The sequence below is a fragment of the Macaca mulatta genome, chromosome 10 (genome assembly GCF_049350105.2).
Source record: "Macaca mulatta isolate MMU2019108-1 chromosome 10, T2T-MMU8v2.0, whole genome shotgun sequence".
NCBI classification, from domain to species: Eukaryota; Metazoa; Chordata; class Mammalia; order Primates; family Cercopithecidae; genus Macaca; species Macaca mulatta.
In genome coordinates, this window is record NC_133415.1 from 29,715,064 (window position 1) to 29,732,730 (window position 17,667).

At 52.5% G+C, this 17,667-nt stretch overlaps 2 protein-coding genes, 1 long non-coding RNA gene and 1 gene segment (V, D, J or C); 1 reads left to right on the forward strand and 3 right to left on the reverse strand.

The window, feature by feature from the left end:
• Positions 1-17,667, forward strand: part of LOC144331918 (uncharacterized) — a 184,348-nt gene that overhangs the window by 123,199 nt on the left and 43,482 nt on the right. The gene's annotated exons all lie outside the window — the stretch shown is intronic.
• Positions 1-17,667, reverse strand: part of LOC114670549 (immunoglobulin lambda-1 light chain-like) — a 349,019-nt gene that overhangs the window by 7,434 nt on the left and 323,918 nt on the right. The window lies entirely within an intron of this gene.
• LOC107000555 (immunoglobulin lambda constant 6-like) lies at positions 5,991-7,974 on the reverse strand. The segment is given in 2 exon segments: positions 5,991-6,451; positions 7,752-7,974. Coding segments are annotated over 2 exon segments (528 nt in total).
• The window catches only part of LOC106996055 (immunoglobulin lambda-1 light chain-like), an 801,838-nt gene continuing 795,493 nt past the window's right edge, over positions 11,323-17,667 (reverse strand). The window contains exons 4-5 of the mRNA XM_077950588.1: positions 13,084-13,121; positions 11,323-11,783 (exon numbers count right to left, since the gene is read on the reverse strand). Of these exons, the coding sequence (XP_077806714.1) occupies positions 11,464-11,783; positions 13,084-13,121 (358 nt within the window). The 3' untranslated portion in view covers positions 11,323-11,463. The remainder of the gene's footprint in view (positions 11,784-13,083; positions 13,122-17,667) is intronic.

A 17,667-nucleotide genomic window follows, 5' to 3' on the forward strand; every position in this document is an offset into this window, starting at 1 on the left:
TGATGCTGGGGACCGGGTGATGGGAACCTTGGAGTCATTACTATTCTTCTGTATCCCTATTTTTGTGTTCAGAGATCTTCATCATCAAAACGTACAGCATCTTATAGAGAGGGTGAAGCTTGGGACCGTGTCTCCCATGGGGTTGTGAATTTTCATAGCTGTGAAATGGGTCACACAGAGGCGGAGGAACTCTGGGTGCCTGAAATTCAGTTCAGCTCAGGGCTGTGATTTGGGGCAGGGGTGGCTGAGATTGAGCTCCAAAGGGGCCCCTCTCTTTCTGCATCATTGTGGAAAAAGTCCCCAGGCCTTGCAGCTCTGTCCCTGCCCTGGCTGGCCACCCAGCAGCTGCTGCCCTGTCCCTGATGAACCAGAAACAGTGGGGGTCCCGGTCCGGTCACTATAGATTCACCGAGGCAGTCAAGGCCTTCAAGGGACCAAATTGCCCGCTGTCAGGGACCCTGGGATGAGGGGGTGTCTGAGTGAGGCTGCACGTGCACCATGGTGCAGGGCGTGAGGGGACGACGGAACAACGTGAGTGACGGAGGGAGTGGGGCCTGATGGGATGAGGGTGTTTGGGGCAGTTGAGGTCCCGTGGAAGCCTGACTTTGCCTATAGCCCCAAGGTCACGCCCACCCTGTGCTGACCTTGTGTGACCCAGCCTTGGCTCTCGTCCAGAATGAGGCTCTGACACAGACTGTCCCCGACAACCATGGGATGCCCATTCTGTGCCTGGGACAGTGTCTTTGCTCATTTGTCTCAGTCCACCGGAGTCCTCCCCTCACACAAGCTGAGCATCACAGGCTCAGCCACACACCAAGCACACACTCACTCCACCCTAGAGCCTGACTTTAGAATTGGGAACTTCATGGTTGAGATCTCAGCCACGTGCTGGTTAACTTTGAACCTCTAAGCCCATTTGATCACAACTGGTCACCTGTGTGCCCCAGCCTCACCCCAGGTTCCAGAGCTAGTGACATGAACACCAGTATCCTGCAGAGCATGCTAGGGCTCACTGAGTTGGCTGGGACATTGAGCAGGATTCTGGACTTTCTGTTTCCCTGTTGCAGGGCTTGTCAGTGTCTTTGCTTAGCCAACCTGTGTTGTGAAAATCTGTGAAATTCACCTGTGAGTTTCCATTCCCAGTTCCTTTCCACAAGTTCCTGGTGATGGCACCACCATGGACTTCTCACCCAATAAACTGGGCACCAGGATTTTCCTCATCCCCACTGAGAATTCAAGGAGGTTGCAAATTAAATAGTAGATAAGAAATGAAAAGAGGGAGCAGGATTCCTTGTTGCCAATGAGGATATTTATTGAGGGATTTAGGGGTGCAGGGAGAAGGGCTGGATGACTTGGGGTAGGAGGGGAGACACGTGACCTGATCCTGCAGGTGTAGGACCCCGTGGGTAGGTGAGGGTCGGATACCTAAGAACATGCTGCAGGGGCCACTGTCTTTTCCACGGTGTTCCCTTCCTGCGTGACCTGGCAGATGTAGAGGTTGTGGGACTTCCACTGTCTGGCACCAGGCTCAGGTAGCCTTGTTGCTCTGTTTGGAGGGCGTGGTGGTCTCTACACACTAGGTGATGGAGATGTCATCTAGCTTCCAGGCCACTGTCATGGCTCTCAGGTAGAAGTCACTCATGAGACATACCAGTGTGGTCTTGTCTTGGAACTCCCTGCCTCTGGGGTCAGAGGAGATGAAGGTGTCTCAGTGACCAGCTGAGGCATACAGGAGTTCTGAATAGGGAGGGGAGAGATTAGCCTCCCAGGACCGAGGTTCTAAAGGAAACCCTGACCACAGGCTGTGGCAAGTCACAGACAAAGATCGAAATCAGAATAAAATTGCCACCAACTTGGCGAGAGCAGGGAAGGAAAGGGAAGAAGACACTCATCTACAATGGTCAGCTGGGTCCCTCCACAGAATACCAAATGCCGTGACACGGGTTCATACAAAAACTCTTCCCTGGGGCCCCCAACTCCCCCTCCCCATCCCCCACCTGAAGCTATGATGCAGGAAGCCAGACCACTGCCCCTGGCGGGCATTTGCTCAGCAGAGTCCACACACCTGCCTCCCCTTCTGGAGCTGAGATGGGATGGTCAACCCCATGTATGCAATAATGGGACGTCTGGAAATGGAGAGGCCTGAGGAAGTTGGTATCTGGATCAGATTTTCCATGTGACTGTGACCCAGGAATGGGAATGAGCTCTTTGGAGGGCATTTGCTTCATGAAGGAGTGAAGTGACACGGAAGGGGACAGGGATTGTCTATACTTACAGGGTTGTAACTCTGATCTCTTGGTGTGACTGCAGGGTAAGAGCTGGAGGCGTCCTCAAGTGTCCCCAGTGAGTGCCTTAGAGGAGGGGCAGCTTGCCTCACAGCCAGCAGTCATGGGAAGCTCCAGTGTGACCACAACCACATCACCAGGGGGTCTCACTTCTATCCTCCTGGTGTTGTCTTAGTTTGGGATGGGCTCACTAGGTTCTAGTATGAAATGCCAGCCTCAACCTCCACGGAAAAGTTGGAAGCAAGCCCCTGTTACCCTTTCAGGGTCTCGTCTCATTTTTGGGTATGTCTGGAGTTTCTGACTCAAAAGGGCTGTGTGAGTAGCACCCCAAGTGTGGTCACTAAATCCCACCTCCCACTTACGGGGACCAGTCCACTTGAGGTTAATGGGCAATTACAGACACAAAGGCAGGAGAAAGATGTGCCCAGGACAGATTGTGAACAGAGAGCAGAAAGCTGTCAAGATCTACTGGGTTCTTTCAGGAGGATCCTGGGGCCACCAGAAGAGGCACCCAGTGGGCCATGGTGGGTCATTGTCATCATCGGTAAAACAGAACTATGGTGGACTCAAGTGAGTCATATACAGTAACATAACTTTGAGCTCACCATGAAATAATTGTTCATCTTCACAAGATGGCAGGCAACACGGTCATCATTATTAAGATGCTATAAATGAAAGGAAAGACTCAACATGTCTATGCTATTTCTTACTGAAATAAGAATCGTACTCCCAGAGGAGCACAGAACATATGAGGGCACACCCTTTACAGATGCTCAGTAGAAGGAAAAGGTGGTTGAACTGAAGTGCGGTCACCTTGCATCTGTATACCATCTAATGGCACTGGATACTAAGTGCAAAGCCCAGCTAATGTCACAAATAGATGACCCCATATGGGAGCCCACTAGCCAAGCAGTCTTGCTGAAAAGTCACACTGAGCCTTGTTAAAACTTTCTGTCCAAGAATCCGTTTTCAGGAAACACAGAAGCAGAGAGGAGCGCTTGGTTCCAGCTTGGGGAGGTAGCAGGCTGCATCCTGACTGTGGGAAGGTCCTGGGACCAGCCCTCAGCTCCTGTAGCTCCTGCCTTGCAAGGAAATTAAAAATCAACTAGGAAGATACCTGCAGACAGAACAGGTCTAAAAACACAGCCACCAGTCACAATTTCCAACTGTATGGAATCCTCATAGAAATGAAATGCAAAACCACAAAATAACAACACAAACCCAGGTCTAGTGAAAGAAACATAGGACATTTGTGAAGTATTTGATGGGAAACTTCCTTTTTTTGATATGAAAGAATTATTGACAATTTCTATTTAGGTTTGTGAGAATGTAGTTTTTTTGGGGTCCATATGTTTAGAGACACAAATGGAATGTTTAGACTAATGGGCATGATGTCTACAATTTGCTGCAAACAACTGTGTAAAAGAGGTTACTTGATTGTGGGTGGGTCAACTTGAGCTGTATTATCTTCCTGTTTTTAAATTTTCTTACTGTCAGTTTCCTATAATGTCTTACAAGGCAGTAATGAGAGAGATTAGTTTTGGGACAGTACCAGGGGACATCCAGAGGGGAGTCTGGCTTCCTACCCAGCAGGGCCATTGAGAAGGTGGAGAGCAATGCGGTCCTCTTTGCTGTTGGAGTCTCAGCTTTCACATCCATGAAATGGGGCCAGACAGGGTAGTGGGAATCAGGACCCTTAAGTTTCTTTCTAACTTGTAGGTTGTGATTTCGGGCAGGGGTGGCTATGATTAGGCTCCAAGAGGAGCCCCTTCTCTGCCCCACTATGGCCCTAGAGTTCCCTGCCCTTGCAGGCTCTGTCTCGGGCCTGGCGTAACCACCCAGCAACTCTGGTGAAGGCACCCGCCACATCGCTGATGTGCTGGAGGCACCAAGAAGGGGCCTGGCAGCGCCCAAGACTGATGAGGAGTGCTGGGAAGTACATCTCTCAAGGCCATCTCATCCACTGTCGGGGACCCTGGGACGATTGTGTCTCTGACATCAGGCTGTAGGTGCACATGGAGGGGCTGAGTCACGTGAGTGAGGGAGGGACCCTGGTGGGGTGGGGTCTAGGATAGCTGAGTCTTATGAAAGCCTGACCTGCCTGTAGCCCTTAATTCACACTTACCCTGCCCTGACCTTGTGTGACCTGGCCCTGATTCTTGGGTGAATATGATTTTGACACAGCGTCCATCAGATAGCCAGTGATGCCCATTCTATGCTTGAGATGGTACCTTTCTCATTCAGTCCAGTCCACCTGAGTCCTACCCTCCCATAGGCTGGCCATCGTGGCTCCAGCCATAACCGTAATCTAACTCTACTGTGTCCCCTGACTTTAGAATTTGAGACTCTTCATGGTTGAGGTCACAGCCCTATGCTCTCTTTCTGACCTGGCAAGTATTAACCCTGAGCCTGACCCATTTGATCACAACGAATCATCTGTGTGCCTCAGCCTCGGCCCGTGTCCCAGCACTAGTGACACGAATATCAGTGTCTTGAAGAGCACCCTAGGGCTAAGTTGGTTGAGACAGTGAATAGAAAATTCTTGACTTGCAAGGTTATATAAAATGAACTGTTGGCAGGTCGCAGTGGCTCACACCTGTAATCCCAGCACTTAGGGAGGCTGAGGAGGGCAAGTCACAAGGTCAGGAGATTGAGACCATCCTGGCTAACATAGTGAAACCCCGTCTCTACTAAAAATAGAAAAATTAGCTGGGCATGGTGGTGGGCACCTGTAGTTCCAGCTACTCGGGAGGCTGAGGCAAGAGAATGGCGTGAACCTGGGAGGCGGAACTTGCAGTGAGCCGGGATCACACCCCTGAACTCCAGCCTGGGCCACACAGCAACACTTCGTCTCAAAAAAAAAAAAAAAAAAAAAAAAAAAAGAACTGTTTACAACTGCAGGACTTGTTAGCATCTTTCATAGCTAATGTGCATTGTGAAAGTGAGAACTACACTAAAGGATTCCATTTTCCAGCCTTTTCATGTCTCCCTGGTGATGGCACAACCATGGACCCCTCACCTAGTAAATGGTCTCCTAACTGGATATCATGGATGGGACAGGGAAGTTCAACCCTGTTCCTGCTCTGATCTTGGCCTGGGCTCAAGGGTTTTCCGTCTCTAGTCCAAAGCAGGGGTCCTGGAACACTCCTCGTTTCTCCCTGATACCCCGCTCGGGGCCACCACTCTGTCCTCACTAGGTTCCACATCCTTCCCAGGTGGGCAAGAACTGCATTTCAGGACCCACTCTGCAGGGACAACTTTCTGCTCCGGATCATGGTTCCCACTGGCACAAGGAGCTCACCTGATTCCCTGGCAGGTTGTGTAGGGTGTGGGATGATGGGGGCGTGGGATCTCACTTCAAACTGCCCGTTGTCTCTGAGCAGTGACCCTTTAGCAAAGGCACATGACCAGACAGATGGCACATTGGAAACTGGGTTCTATGTGATCAGGTCTTCATTGAAAAGTAAAATTGAGGAGGGTGTTGGACTGGTCTGAGCTGATGCCAGGGTCATGGGTATGGCGGAGAGTTGGGGGAAGGGTGACTGGGAGAGGAAGGACCCTCTGAGAAGATGACTCAGGGAGGCTGTGAGCCTCTTCCGTTGGGTGACTTTCCCACTGGGTGCAGAATTCCGTCCACTCTAAATGGAGAACCCAGGGAAGGCTAGGAATTATATGTGAGAATAGAAAAAATGAGATAAAACAAGATTTCTGATTGTCAATGAGAATATTTATTGAGGGTTTATTGAGTGCAGGGAGAAGGGCTGGATGCCTTGGGGTGGGAGGAGAGACCCCTCCCCTGGGATCCTGCAGCTCCAGGCCCCCGTGGGTGGGGTGAGGGTTGGGAACCTATGAACATTCTGCAGGGGCCACTGTCTTCTCCACGGTGCTCCCTTCGTGCGTGACCTGGCAGCTGTAGCTCTTGTGGGACTTCCACTGGTCGGACGTCAGGCTCAGGTAGCTGCTGGCCGCGTACTTGTTGTTGCTCTGTTTGGAGGGTTTGGTGGTCTCCACTCCCGCGTTGACAGCGCTGCCATCTGCCTTCCAGGCCACTTCCACGGCTCCCGGGTAGAAGTCACTGATCAGACACACTAGTGTGGCCTTGTTGGCTTGAAGCTCCTCAGAGGAGGGCGGGAAGAGAGTGACCGAGGGGGCAGCCTTGGGCTGACCTGCGGGGTGAACGAGGAGCAGGGGGTCAGAGTCCCGGTGTCCAGCCGGGGAGCCCCTGACCTCAGTATATGATGAGATGTTGGGGTGCGCTTGTTCCGGGGCTGTGCGTCCGAGGGTCTGTGCCGTGCAGAGGGCTCAGGGTGTTTTCCACCATGTCCTGATCTGCACTGGGAGCTGTTTCACCTTAGACACGTTCTGATCACCTGTCCTGAGATGTCTCGGGGTGTTGGCCTCCCACACGGACATCTGACCGTCAGCGCCCTGACCCTGCCCTCTCCTGCCATCCTGACAGGGCCTTCTGGGTGGCATCTGTCCCCTGAGCAGATGAAGAGAGCTGTGTGTCTCTCCTGCACAGCGACCTCTGAGGTCACTTTTCTGGCCTGGCTCCCCTGCTCTGTGGGATGCTGGGGCGTTTTGGTCCCTCAGGCTGTTGCAGCCAAACATGAGTTCTGGAGCCTGTGTGTGGGGCAAGGGCCTGGGGGGTCAGAGAGTCTGTCTGCTGTCCTGGGGTTTCTCTTATTCCACGGGGTCTTTTCTGGCATCCACCCCACGTCCTGGCTACCTGGTCATAGCAGCGGGGCTTTCCCACTGTGTACTCTGCCCCCTCTGATCCCCCTGGGTGCGGGATATGTCCTGAAGAGACCCAGGAGCCTGCCCCTTCCTCACATCCTCTCCTTTGGAGACCCTTTCCCTGGCTTTCTGGTGTCCAGAGTCTGCTTCTCCCTTCTCCCTCCTGACTGGGTTTCCTGAGTCTCAGGCTGGCTCAGGGCTCAGTCCCTGGCAGCCCCCAGACACCCAGGGCAGCCCGTCCACCTCCTACCTCACTCTGGGTCTGGATTCCTGAGCAGCAGCCCCGAGGGCAATGGGTCTGTCTAAAGTCTCCCATGAGGTCCCCGCCTCGGACCCCTTGTTCCTGATTCCCCAGGAGATGGAACCAAAGTAACCCAAGAGCAATGCTGCTCTTATAAGAACCCAGACTGAGAAGGCCAGAACAGAAGAACGCTTAGAGACCCAGCCTTCCTCTGGCAGATGTAGAGACAGACAGACAGACAGAGAGGAGACAGACAAATGTGGCTTAGGAGGTCATTCTATACAGTTCCCTCCCACTGTGGTCAGAGGTGAAGGGGTCGTAGTGACCTGCTGAGGCAGGCAAGGGTCTGACAGGGAGGGCAGAGGTCCTTGCTCAGGCCTGGGATCCAGGGAGAAAGCCTGACTACAAATTGAGACAAGACGCAGAAACAAACAAACACAGCAGAAATTGTCCCAAGAGTGGGGAAGGAGAGGGGAGAAGAGACTCACCTAGGACGGTCAGCCGGGTCCCTCCTCCGAATAACACACACTGTGACTCAGGCTCATACAAAAATGCTCCCTGGGATGCCCCTACCCCCAGCCCCCAGTGCAGCTGTGAAGGAGGAAGCTGGGGCCACTGACCCTGGTGGCATCTCCTCATGAGGGAGTCCACATGGCCCCCACACTCAACCCACAGAGAGAAGGGGACCAGTGACATCCTGTGACTTGCAGCAGGATCTCTGGAAGTCCAGGCGTCTGGAGGACATTGGGATCTTGGATTTGGTTTTTGCGCCAACCATCAGTCAGGCCCAGGATTGAATTTATTGGAGGGCATTAGTGTCGCTAAGGAGTGAATTTCCACAGATGGGATAGGTGGGCTCTTCTCTGCAAAGTTGAACCCCAACCCATGGTTCAACTTTTGGTAACACCATGGGGTGGTGCCGAGGGTGCTCCTCTCCTCCCACGGAGAGGCTGGTTGCCCTAGAGTGCAGTGTTCTGGGAACCTTGGTGGGTTCCAGCCCCACCTTCTGGAGTAGTTCTAGTTGGCTAGGCCTGGTCAGTGAGGCCTGGCTGGTCCCAATATGAAATGCCAGCCACATGTGTTAGGGTAACCCTGGGAGCATCCCCTGCAGCCCTGAATCTGGTGTCATGGTGGGTGGGACAACTGGGGTGGTGGCTGCCATTGTCTTTTTCAAATGGGGACATGAGGGAGCCTCCAGAATGTGGTCTCCAAATACCACCTCTCACTAAGGGATGGGAGATCAGTGGGGAATCCTAGGCCTGAGGGAGGAAAAACACATCAGACAAATAAGAAAGGGACATGATAAGACAGAACCTCTTATCCTCTGACTAATCAGGAGCCATTTAATCCCCTGGAGCCATGTGAGGAAGTCTGATGCCACTTGGGGAGACCTCCCCTGGAAAAATATTCATCATTGGTGGTCACCTGTCATCATCAATTGAATATAATGACAGTTGGCTTCAAAAATATTAGATGGCTTGAATCCTAGAATTCACCATGAGAGAAGACATGAATTGTTCACCCTGGAAGGATGACTGGGCCCTGGATCATCTGTGTGCAAAGTGGCTCCTTCCTAGAGCATGCAGCTCACTCCTGGGTGAACAGAGCCCAGCTGTAGACCCCTGACTTTCACAGACATTCTGCAGCGCTCATGAGAAGGAGCTGAACTGAAGCCTCAACCCTCTACCTTACTTCCCATCTGAGGGATGTAGCTATTGACCATCCTGTGCACCCCACATTACTACAAGAGTGGCAACCTGACATGGGTGACTTGGCTGGCAGCAGCCCCATGTCCTTGGAAGCCATTTGCAATGTCCAATCTGAATCAAGTTAATCCCCTTCATGCTGGAATCATTTTCCAGGAAAATAAAAGCTAAGGGAAGCCCTAGGTTCCTGCTCCAGGAGGCATGGCTGTATTCCAACCACGGGAAGGTCTCCAGACAGCTCTCAGCTCCTGCAGCTCCTGCCTTGCTGGGAGGCTCTAGAGCAATTGAGGAGATATTCACCAGTGACAACCGGCCTGACGGAACATGCACCCATTACCATTTGGTGCCATATTGCTCCTCATATAAACAACGGCACCAACATGTAACTAAGTCAGTGCACTTCTGGTGTTTGTGATGCATTTGAGGAGACCCTGCTTATGTGTCGATATTAGGGAATTAGTGATAATTTCTATTTAGGTGTGGTAATGATATTATAGTTATTTTAAGGTCCATATCCTTCCAGGACAGTAATGGAGTACTTACAGGTGAACAGATCTGATGTCTGGTATTTCTTTCTAAATATTGTATAAGGGAGAATTTATTTTGCTGTAGGTGGGTCGGCATCATCTGTGATTTGCTTATTTTGAGTGCTGGGCAATGAGAACATGGGACATTGTTATTTTTCTGTCTCCTTATTTGTATGTTCAAAGTTCTTCATAATATACACTCATAACGCAGGTCAGTCTTTGGACAGCTGCTGGGTGTGAAGCAGACGTGGCTTTGTAGCCAGCAGAGCTGTGGATCTGGCCCTCCTGGGGTGGTCTTAGTTTTCTCATTTGTGAAACGGGCTTAGAGAAGGACTGTGGCCACTGGAACCCTTCAGTCTTCTTGTAATTCAGAGGCTGGGATTTGGAGGAGAGGTGGCTGTGATCAAGCACCAAGGGGCCCTTTCTGTGTCTCATTGTGACTGCAGAGTTTCCTGTCTTTGTAGGCTCTGTCCCTGGCCTGTCAGGGCCACCCAGCAGCTCTGGTGAAGGCAGATGCCACATCCCTGATGTGCTGGAGGCAGAGACAGGGAGTCTAAGTTTGCCTGGGCACGAAGAACGCACAGTCATCCAGGGCCTCCGTAGCAGTTTGGGTAGGAAGCCTCTACCACTGTGAACGAGGGAGGGAGAAGGTCCCAGTGGGCAGGAGGGTCTGGGGGAGCTGAGTGTTCCTGGATGCCTTGACCTTGCCTGTAGTCCTCCACCCACATTCACATAGCCCTGACCTAGTCTGACCCAGCTCCAACTCTCGTCATGAATTTGACATGGCCTCCTTCAGACCTTGAGCCTGACCCTGAACCTACAGCCATCTGATCATACAGCCGTAACACCTTTGTTCTTAAATCTCACTTTATGTTGCATAAAGTAGTTCCATGAAATACGAGTACCTTGCAGAATATTATGGGGCTTTTTCAGCTGCCAGATGGATAAATGTGACTTTAGGAAAGCTAAGTTTTATCATATGAAATGATTTCCCTAGTAGAGAACTTTTCATCGCCTTTTCTTGGACGTGCGTCGTCAAGTCTAGGAAATGCACCTGTATGTTTCATTGTCCAAGCCTTGTGAGTGCTTCCGGTGGCAGCACAAGTATGGACTCCTTTCCTACTAAATGGTCTCGTGTGGAATGGGAATTTTCAACTCTGTTCCTGCTGAGACCATGACATTGACTCATAGGTGCTCTTCACCCTTATTTCTGCCTCTAGCCCACGGATCTGGGCTCCTCAGAGACCCCTTCATTTTTCCTGATTTCCCTCTCAGGACCGTCCTGCATCCTGGTGCTGAACCATGGTATTTCCCAGTTTTGCAAGACCTACATCCCACCAGATGCTTGCAGGACAACATGAAGCTCTGGATCATGGATCCCTCTGACACAGAGAGCTCCCTGGAGTCACTGGCTCGGTGTACAGCGTCAGGGATGCATGTCAGGGACCTGGCATGTGACAAAGAGCAGACATATCCCCTGTCCCAGACCAGCAACTCTTCAGCCCAGAGACCGGAGCAGACACAGAAGGCATGCGAGCAGTGCCGTGTGATGCGTGGTTAGGTCTCTGTTGAAAGACAGAATCTAGGAGAGTGTGACACCCCCCTGGTCCCAGCCAGCAAGGTTGGTGGCTCAGGGGTACAGTGGAGAGCTGAGGAAGTGGTGTCTGGGTGAGGAAGGCCCCACCTGCAGAGATACCCAGGAGACTGAGAACCCCTTCACCTGGGGGACTTTCCCACTGGGTTCAGGATTCTTTCCATCCCAAACTGAGAAGGCAGGAAAGGCTAGGAATTATACGTGAGAAAAGAAAAAGCGAGATAAAACAAGATTTCTGATTGTCAATGAGAATATTTATTGAGGGTTTATTGAGTGCAGGGAGAAGGGCTGGATGCCTTGGGGTGGGAGGAGAGACCCCTCCCCTGGGATCCTGCAGCTCCAGGCCCCCGTGGGTGGGGTGAGGGTTGGGAACCTATGAACATTCTGCAGGGGCCACTGTCTTCTCCACGGTGCTCCCTTCGTGCGTGACCTGGCAGCTGTAGCTCTTGTGGGACTTCCACTGGTCGGACGTCAGGCTCAGGTAGCTGCTGGCCGCGTACTTGTTGTTGCTCTGTTTGGAGGGTTTGGTGGTCTCCACTCCCGCGTTGACAGCGCTGCCATCTGCCTTCCAGGCCACTTCCACGGCTCCCGGGTAGAAGTCACTGATCAGACACACTAGTGTGGCCTTGTTGGCTTGAAGCTCCTCAGAGGAGGGCGGGAAGAGAGTGACCGAGGGGGCAGCCTTGGGCTGACCTGCGGGGTGAACGAGGAGCAGGGGGTCAGAGTCCCGGTGTCCAGCCGGGGAGCCCCTGACCTCAGTGTATGATGAGATGTTGGGGTGCGCTTGTTCCGGGGCTGTGCGTCCGAGGGTCTGTGCCGTGCAGAGGGCTCAGGGTGTTTTCCACCATGTCCTGATCTGCACTGGGAGCTGTTTCACCTTAGACACGTTCTGATCACCTGTCCTGAGATGTCTCGGGGTGTTGGCCTCCCACACGGACATCTGACCGTCAGCGCCCTGACCCTGCCCTCTCCTGCCATCCTGACAGGGCCTTCTGGGTGGCATCTGTCCCCTGAGCAGATGAAGAGAGCTGTGTGTCTCTCCTGCACAGCGACCTCTGAGGTCACTTTTCTGGCCTGGCTCCCCTGCTCTGTGGGATGCTCGGGCGTTTTGGTCCCTCAGGTTGTTCCAGCCAAACATGAGTTCTGGAGCCTGTGTGTGGGGCAAAGGCCTGGGGGGTCAGAGAGTCTGTCTGCTGTCCTGGGGTTTCTCTTATTCCACGGGGTCTTTTCTGGCATCCACCCCACGTCCCGGCTACCTGGTCATTGCAGCCGGGCTTTCCCACTGTGTACTCTGCCCCCTCTGATCCCCCTGGGCGTGGGATATGTCCTGAAGAGACCCAGGAGCCTGCCCTTTCCTCACATCCTCTCCTTTGGAGACCCTTTCCCTGTCTTTCTGGTATCCAGAGTCTGCTTCTCCCTTCTCCCTCCTGACTGGGTTTCCTGAGTCTCAGGCTGGCTCAGGGCTCAGTCCCTGGCAGCCCCCAGACACCCAGGGCAGCCCGTCCACCTCCTACCTCACTCTGGGTCTGGATTCCTGAGCAGCAGCCCCGAGGGCAATGGGTCCGTCTAAAGTCTCCCATGAGGTCCCCGCCTCGGACCCCTTGTTCCTGATTCCCCAGGAGATGGAACCAAAGTAACCCAAGAGCAATGCTGCTCTTATAAGAACCCAGACTGAGAAGGCCAGAACAGAAGAACGCTTAGAGACCCAGCCTTCCTCTGGCAGATGTAGAGACAGACAGACAGACAGAGAGGAGACAGACAAATGGGGCTTAGGAGGTCATTCTATACAGTCCCCTCCCACTGTGGTCAGAGGTGAAGGGGTCGTAGTGACCTGCTGAGGCAGGCAAGTGTCTGACAGGGAGGGCAGAGGTCCTTGCTCAGGCCTGGGATCCAGGGAGAAAGCCTGACTACAAATTGAGACAAGACGCAGAAACAAACAAACACAGCAGAAATTGTCCCAAGAGTGGGGAAGGCGAAGGGAGAAGAGACTCACCTAGGACGGTCAGCCGGGTCCCTCCGCCGAATACCCAACACTGTGACACAGACTCATACAAAAACCCTCCCTGGGACGCCCCTACCCCCAGCCCCCAGTGCAGCTGTGAAGGAGGAAGCTGGGGCCACTGACCCTGGTGGCATCTGCTCATGAGGGAGTCCACATGGCCCCCACACTCAACCCACAGAGAGAAGAGGACCCGTGACATCCTGTGACCTGCAGCAGGATCCCTGGAAATCCAGGCTTCTGGAGGACATTGGGATCTTGGATTTGGTTTTTGTGCCAACCATCAGTCAGGCCCAGGATTGAAATTATTGGAGGGCATTAGTTTCGCTAAGGAGTGAATTTCCACAGATGGGATAGGTGGGCTCTTCTCTGCAAAGTTGAACCCCAACCCATGGTTCAACTTTTGGTAACACCATGGGGTGGTGCCGAGGGTGCCCCTCTCCTCCCACGGAGAGGCTGGCTGCCCTAGAGTGCAGTGTTCTGGGAACCTTGGTGGGTTCCAGCCCCACCTTCTGGAGGAGTTCTAGTTGGCTAGGCCTGGTCAGTGAGGCCTGGCTGGTCCCAATATGAAATGCCAGCCACATGTGTTAGGGTAACCCTGGGAGCATCCCCTGCAGCCCTCAATCTGGTGTCATGGTGGGTGGGACAACTGGGGTGGTGGACGCCGTTGTCTTTTTCAAATGGGGCACATGAGGGAGCCTGCAGAATGTGGTCTCCATTAGCACCTCTCACTAAGGGATGGGAGATCAGTGGGGAATCCTAGGCCTAAGGGAGGAAAAACACATCAGACAAATAAGAAAGGGACATGATAAGACAGAACCTCTTATCCTCTGACTAATCAGGAGCCATTTAATCCCCTGGAGCCATGTGAGGAAGTCTGATGCCACTTGGGGAGACCTCCCCTGGAAAAATATTCATCATTGGTGGTCATCTGTCATCATCAATTGAATATAATGCCAGTGGCTTCAAAGATATTAGATGGCTTGAATCCTAGAATACACCGTGAGAGAAGACATGAATTGTTCACCCTGGAAGGATGGCTGGGCCCTGGATCATCTGTGTGCAAAGTGGCTCCTTCCTAGAGCATGCAGCTCACTGCTGGGTGAACAGAGCCCAGCTGTAGACCCCTGAGTTTCACAGACACTCTGCAGCGCTCATGAGAAGGAGGTGAACTGAAGCCTCAACCCTCTACCTTCCTTCCCGTCTGAGGGATGTAGCTATTGGCCATCCTGTGCACCCAACATTACTACAAGACTGGCAAGCTGACATGGGTGACTTGGCTGGCAGCAGCCCCATGTCCTTGGAAGCCATTTGCAATGTCCAATCTGAATCAAGTTAATCCCCTTCCTGCTGGAATCATTTTCCAGGAAAATAAAAGCTGAGGGAAGTCCTAGGTTCCTGCTGCAGGAGTCATGGCTGTATTCCAACCACGGGAAGGTCTCCAGACAGCTCTCAGCTCCTGCAGCTCCTGCCTTGCTGGGAGGCTCTAGAGCAATTGAGGAGATATTCACCAGTGACAACTGGCCTGACGGCACATGCACCCATTACCATTTGGTGCCATATTGCTCCTCATATAAACAACAGCACCAACACGTAACTAAGTCGGTGAATTTCTGGTGTTTGTGATGCATTTGAGGAGATCCTCCTGCTCCAGGAGGCATGGCTGTATTCCAACCAGGAGAAGGTCTCCAGACAGCTCTCATCTCCTGCAGCTCCTGCCTTGCTGGGAGACTCTAGAGCAGTTGAGGAGATACTCACCAGTGACAACTGGCCTGACGGCACATGCACCCTAACCATTTGATGCCATATTGCTCCTCATATAAACAGCAGCACCAACATGTAACTAAGTCAGTGCACTTCTGGTGTTTGTGATGCATTTGAGGAGACCATGCTTATTTCTCGATATTGGGGAATTAGTGATAATTTCTATTTAGGTGTGATAATGATATTATAGTTATTTTAAGGTCCATATCCTTCCAGGACAGTAATGGAATACTTACAGGTGAACAGATCTGATGTTTGGTATTTCTTTCTAAATATTGTATAAGGGAGAATTTATTTTGCTGTAGGTGGGTCGGCATCATCTGTGATTTGCTTATTTTGAGTGCTGGGCAATGAGAACATGGGACATTGTTATTTTTCTGTCTCCTTATTTGTATGTTCAAAGTTCTTCATAATATACACTCATAACGCAGGTCAGTCTTTGGACAGCTGCTGGGTGTGAAGCAGACATGGCTTTGTACCCAGCAGAGCTGTGGATCTGGCCCTCCTGGGGTGGTCTTAGTTTTCTCATTTGTGAAACGGGCTTAGAGAAGGACTGTGGCCACTGGAACCCTTCAGTCTTCTTGTAATTCAGAGGCTGGGATTTGGAGGAGAGGTGGCTGTGATCAAGCACCAAGGGGCCCTTTCTGTGTCTCATTGTGACTGCAGAGTTTCCTGTCTTTGTAGGCTCTGTCCCTGGCCTGTCAGGGCCACCCAGCAGCTCTGGTGAAGGCAGATGCCACATCCCTGATGTACTGGAGGCAGAGACAGGGAGTCTAAGTTTGCCTGGGCACGAAGAACGCACAGTCATCCAGGGCCTCCGTAGCAGTTTGGGTAGGAAGCCTCTACCACTGTGAACAAGGGAGGGAGAAGGTCCCAGTGGGCAGGAGGGTCTGGGGGAGCTGAGTGTTCCTGGATGCCTTGACCTTGCCTGTAGTCCTCCACCCACATTCACATAGCCCTGACCTAGTCTGACCCAGCTCCAACTCTCGTCATGAATTTGACATGGCCTCCTTCAGACCTTGAGCCTGACCCTGAACCTACAGCCATCTGATCATACAGCCGTAACACCTTTGTTCTTAAATCTCACTTTATGTTGCATAAAGTAGTTCCATGGAATACTAGTATCTTGCAGAACATTATGGGGCTTTTTCAGGTGCCAGATGGATAAATGTGACTTTAGGAAAGCTAAGTTTTATCATATGAAATGATTTCCCTAGTAGAGAACTTTTCATTGCCTTTTCTTGGATGACGTGCGTCGTCAAGTCTAGGAAATGCACCTGTATGTTTCATTGTCCAAGCCTTGTGAGTGCTTCCGGTGGCAGCACAAGTATGGACTCCTTTCCTGCTAAATGGTCTCGTGTGGAATGGGGATTTTCAACTCTGTTCCTGCTGAGACCATGACATTGACTCATAGGTGCTCTTCACCCTTATTTCTGCCTCTAGCCCACGGATCTGGGCTCCTCAGAGACCCCTTCATTTTTCCTGATTTCCCTCTCAGGACTGTCCTGCATCCTGGTGCTGAACCATGGTATTTCTCAGTTTTGCAAGACCTACATCCCACCAGATGCTTGCAGGACAACATGAAGCTCTGGATCATGGATCCCCCTGACACAGAGAGCTCCCTGGAGTCACTGGCTCGGTGTACAGCGTCAGGGATGCCATGTCAGGGACCTGGCATGTGACAAAGAGCAGACATTACCCCTGTCCCAGACCAGCAACTCTTCAGCCCAGAGACTGGAGCAGACACAGAAGGCATGCGAGCAGTGCCGTGTGATGCGTGGTTAGGTCTCTGTTGAAAGACAGAATCTAGGAGAGTGTGACACCCCGTTGGTCCCAGCCAGGCAAGGTTGGTGGCTCGGGGTACAGTGGAGAGCTGAGGAAGTGGTGTCTGGGTGAGGAAGGCCCCACCTGCAGAGATACCCAGGAGACTGAGAACCCCTTCACCTGGGGGACTTTCCCACTGGGTTCAGGATTCTTTCCATCCCAAACTGAGAAGGCAGGAAAGGCTAGGAATTATACGTGAGAAAAGAAAAAGCGAGATAAAACAAGATTTCTGATTGTCAATGAGAATATTTATTGAGGGTTTATTGAGTGCAGGGAGAAGGGCTGGATGCCTTGGGGTGGGAGGAGAGACCCCTCCCCTGGGATCCTGCAGCTCCAGGCCCCCGTGGGTGGGGTGAGGGTTGGGAACCTATGAACATTCTGCAGGGGCCACTGTCTTCTCCACGGTGCTCCCTTCGTGCGTGACCTGGCAGCTGTAGCTCTTGTGGGACTTCCACTGGTCGGACGTCAGGCTCAGGTAGCTGCTGGCCGCGTACTTGTTGTTGCTCTGTTTGGAGGGTTTGGTGGTCTCCACTCCCGCGTTGACAGCGCTGCCATCTGCCTTCCAGGCCACTTCCACGGCTCCCGGGTAGAAGTCACTGATCAGACACACTAGTGTGGCCTTGTTGGCTTGAAGCTCCTCAGAGGAGGGCGGGAAGAGAGTGACCGAGGGGGCAGCCTTGGGCTGACCTGCGGGGTGAACGAGGAGCAGGGGGTCAGAGTCCCGGTGTCCAGCCGGGGAGCCCCTGACCTCAGTGTATGATGAGATGTTGGGGTGCGCTTGTTCCGGGGTTGTGCGTCCGAGGGTCTGTGCCGTGCAGAGGACTCAGGGTGTTTTCCACCATGTCCTGATCTGCACTGGGAGCTCTTTCACCTTAGACACCTTCTTATCACCTGTCCTGAGATCTCTCGGGGTCTTGGCCTCCCACACGGACATCTGACCGTCAGCGCCCTGACCCTGCCCTCTCCTGCCATCCTGACAGGGCCTTCTGG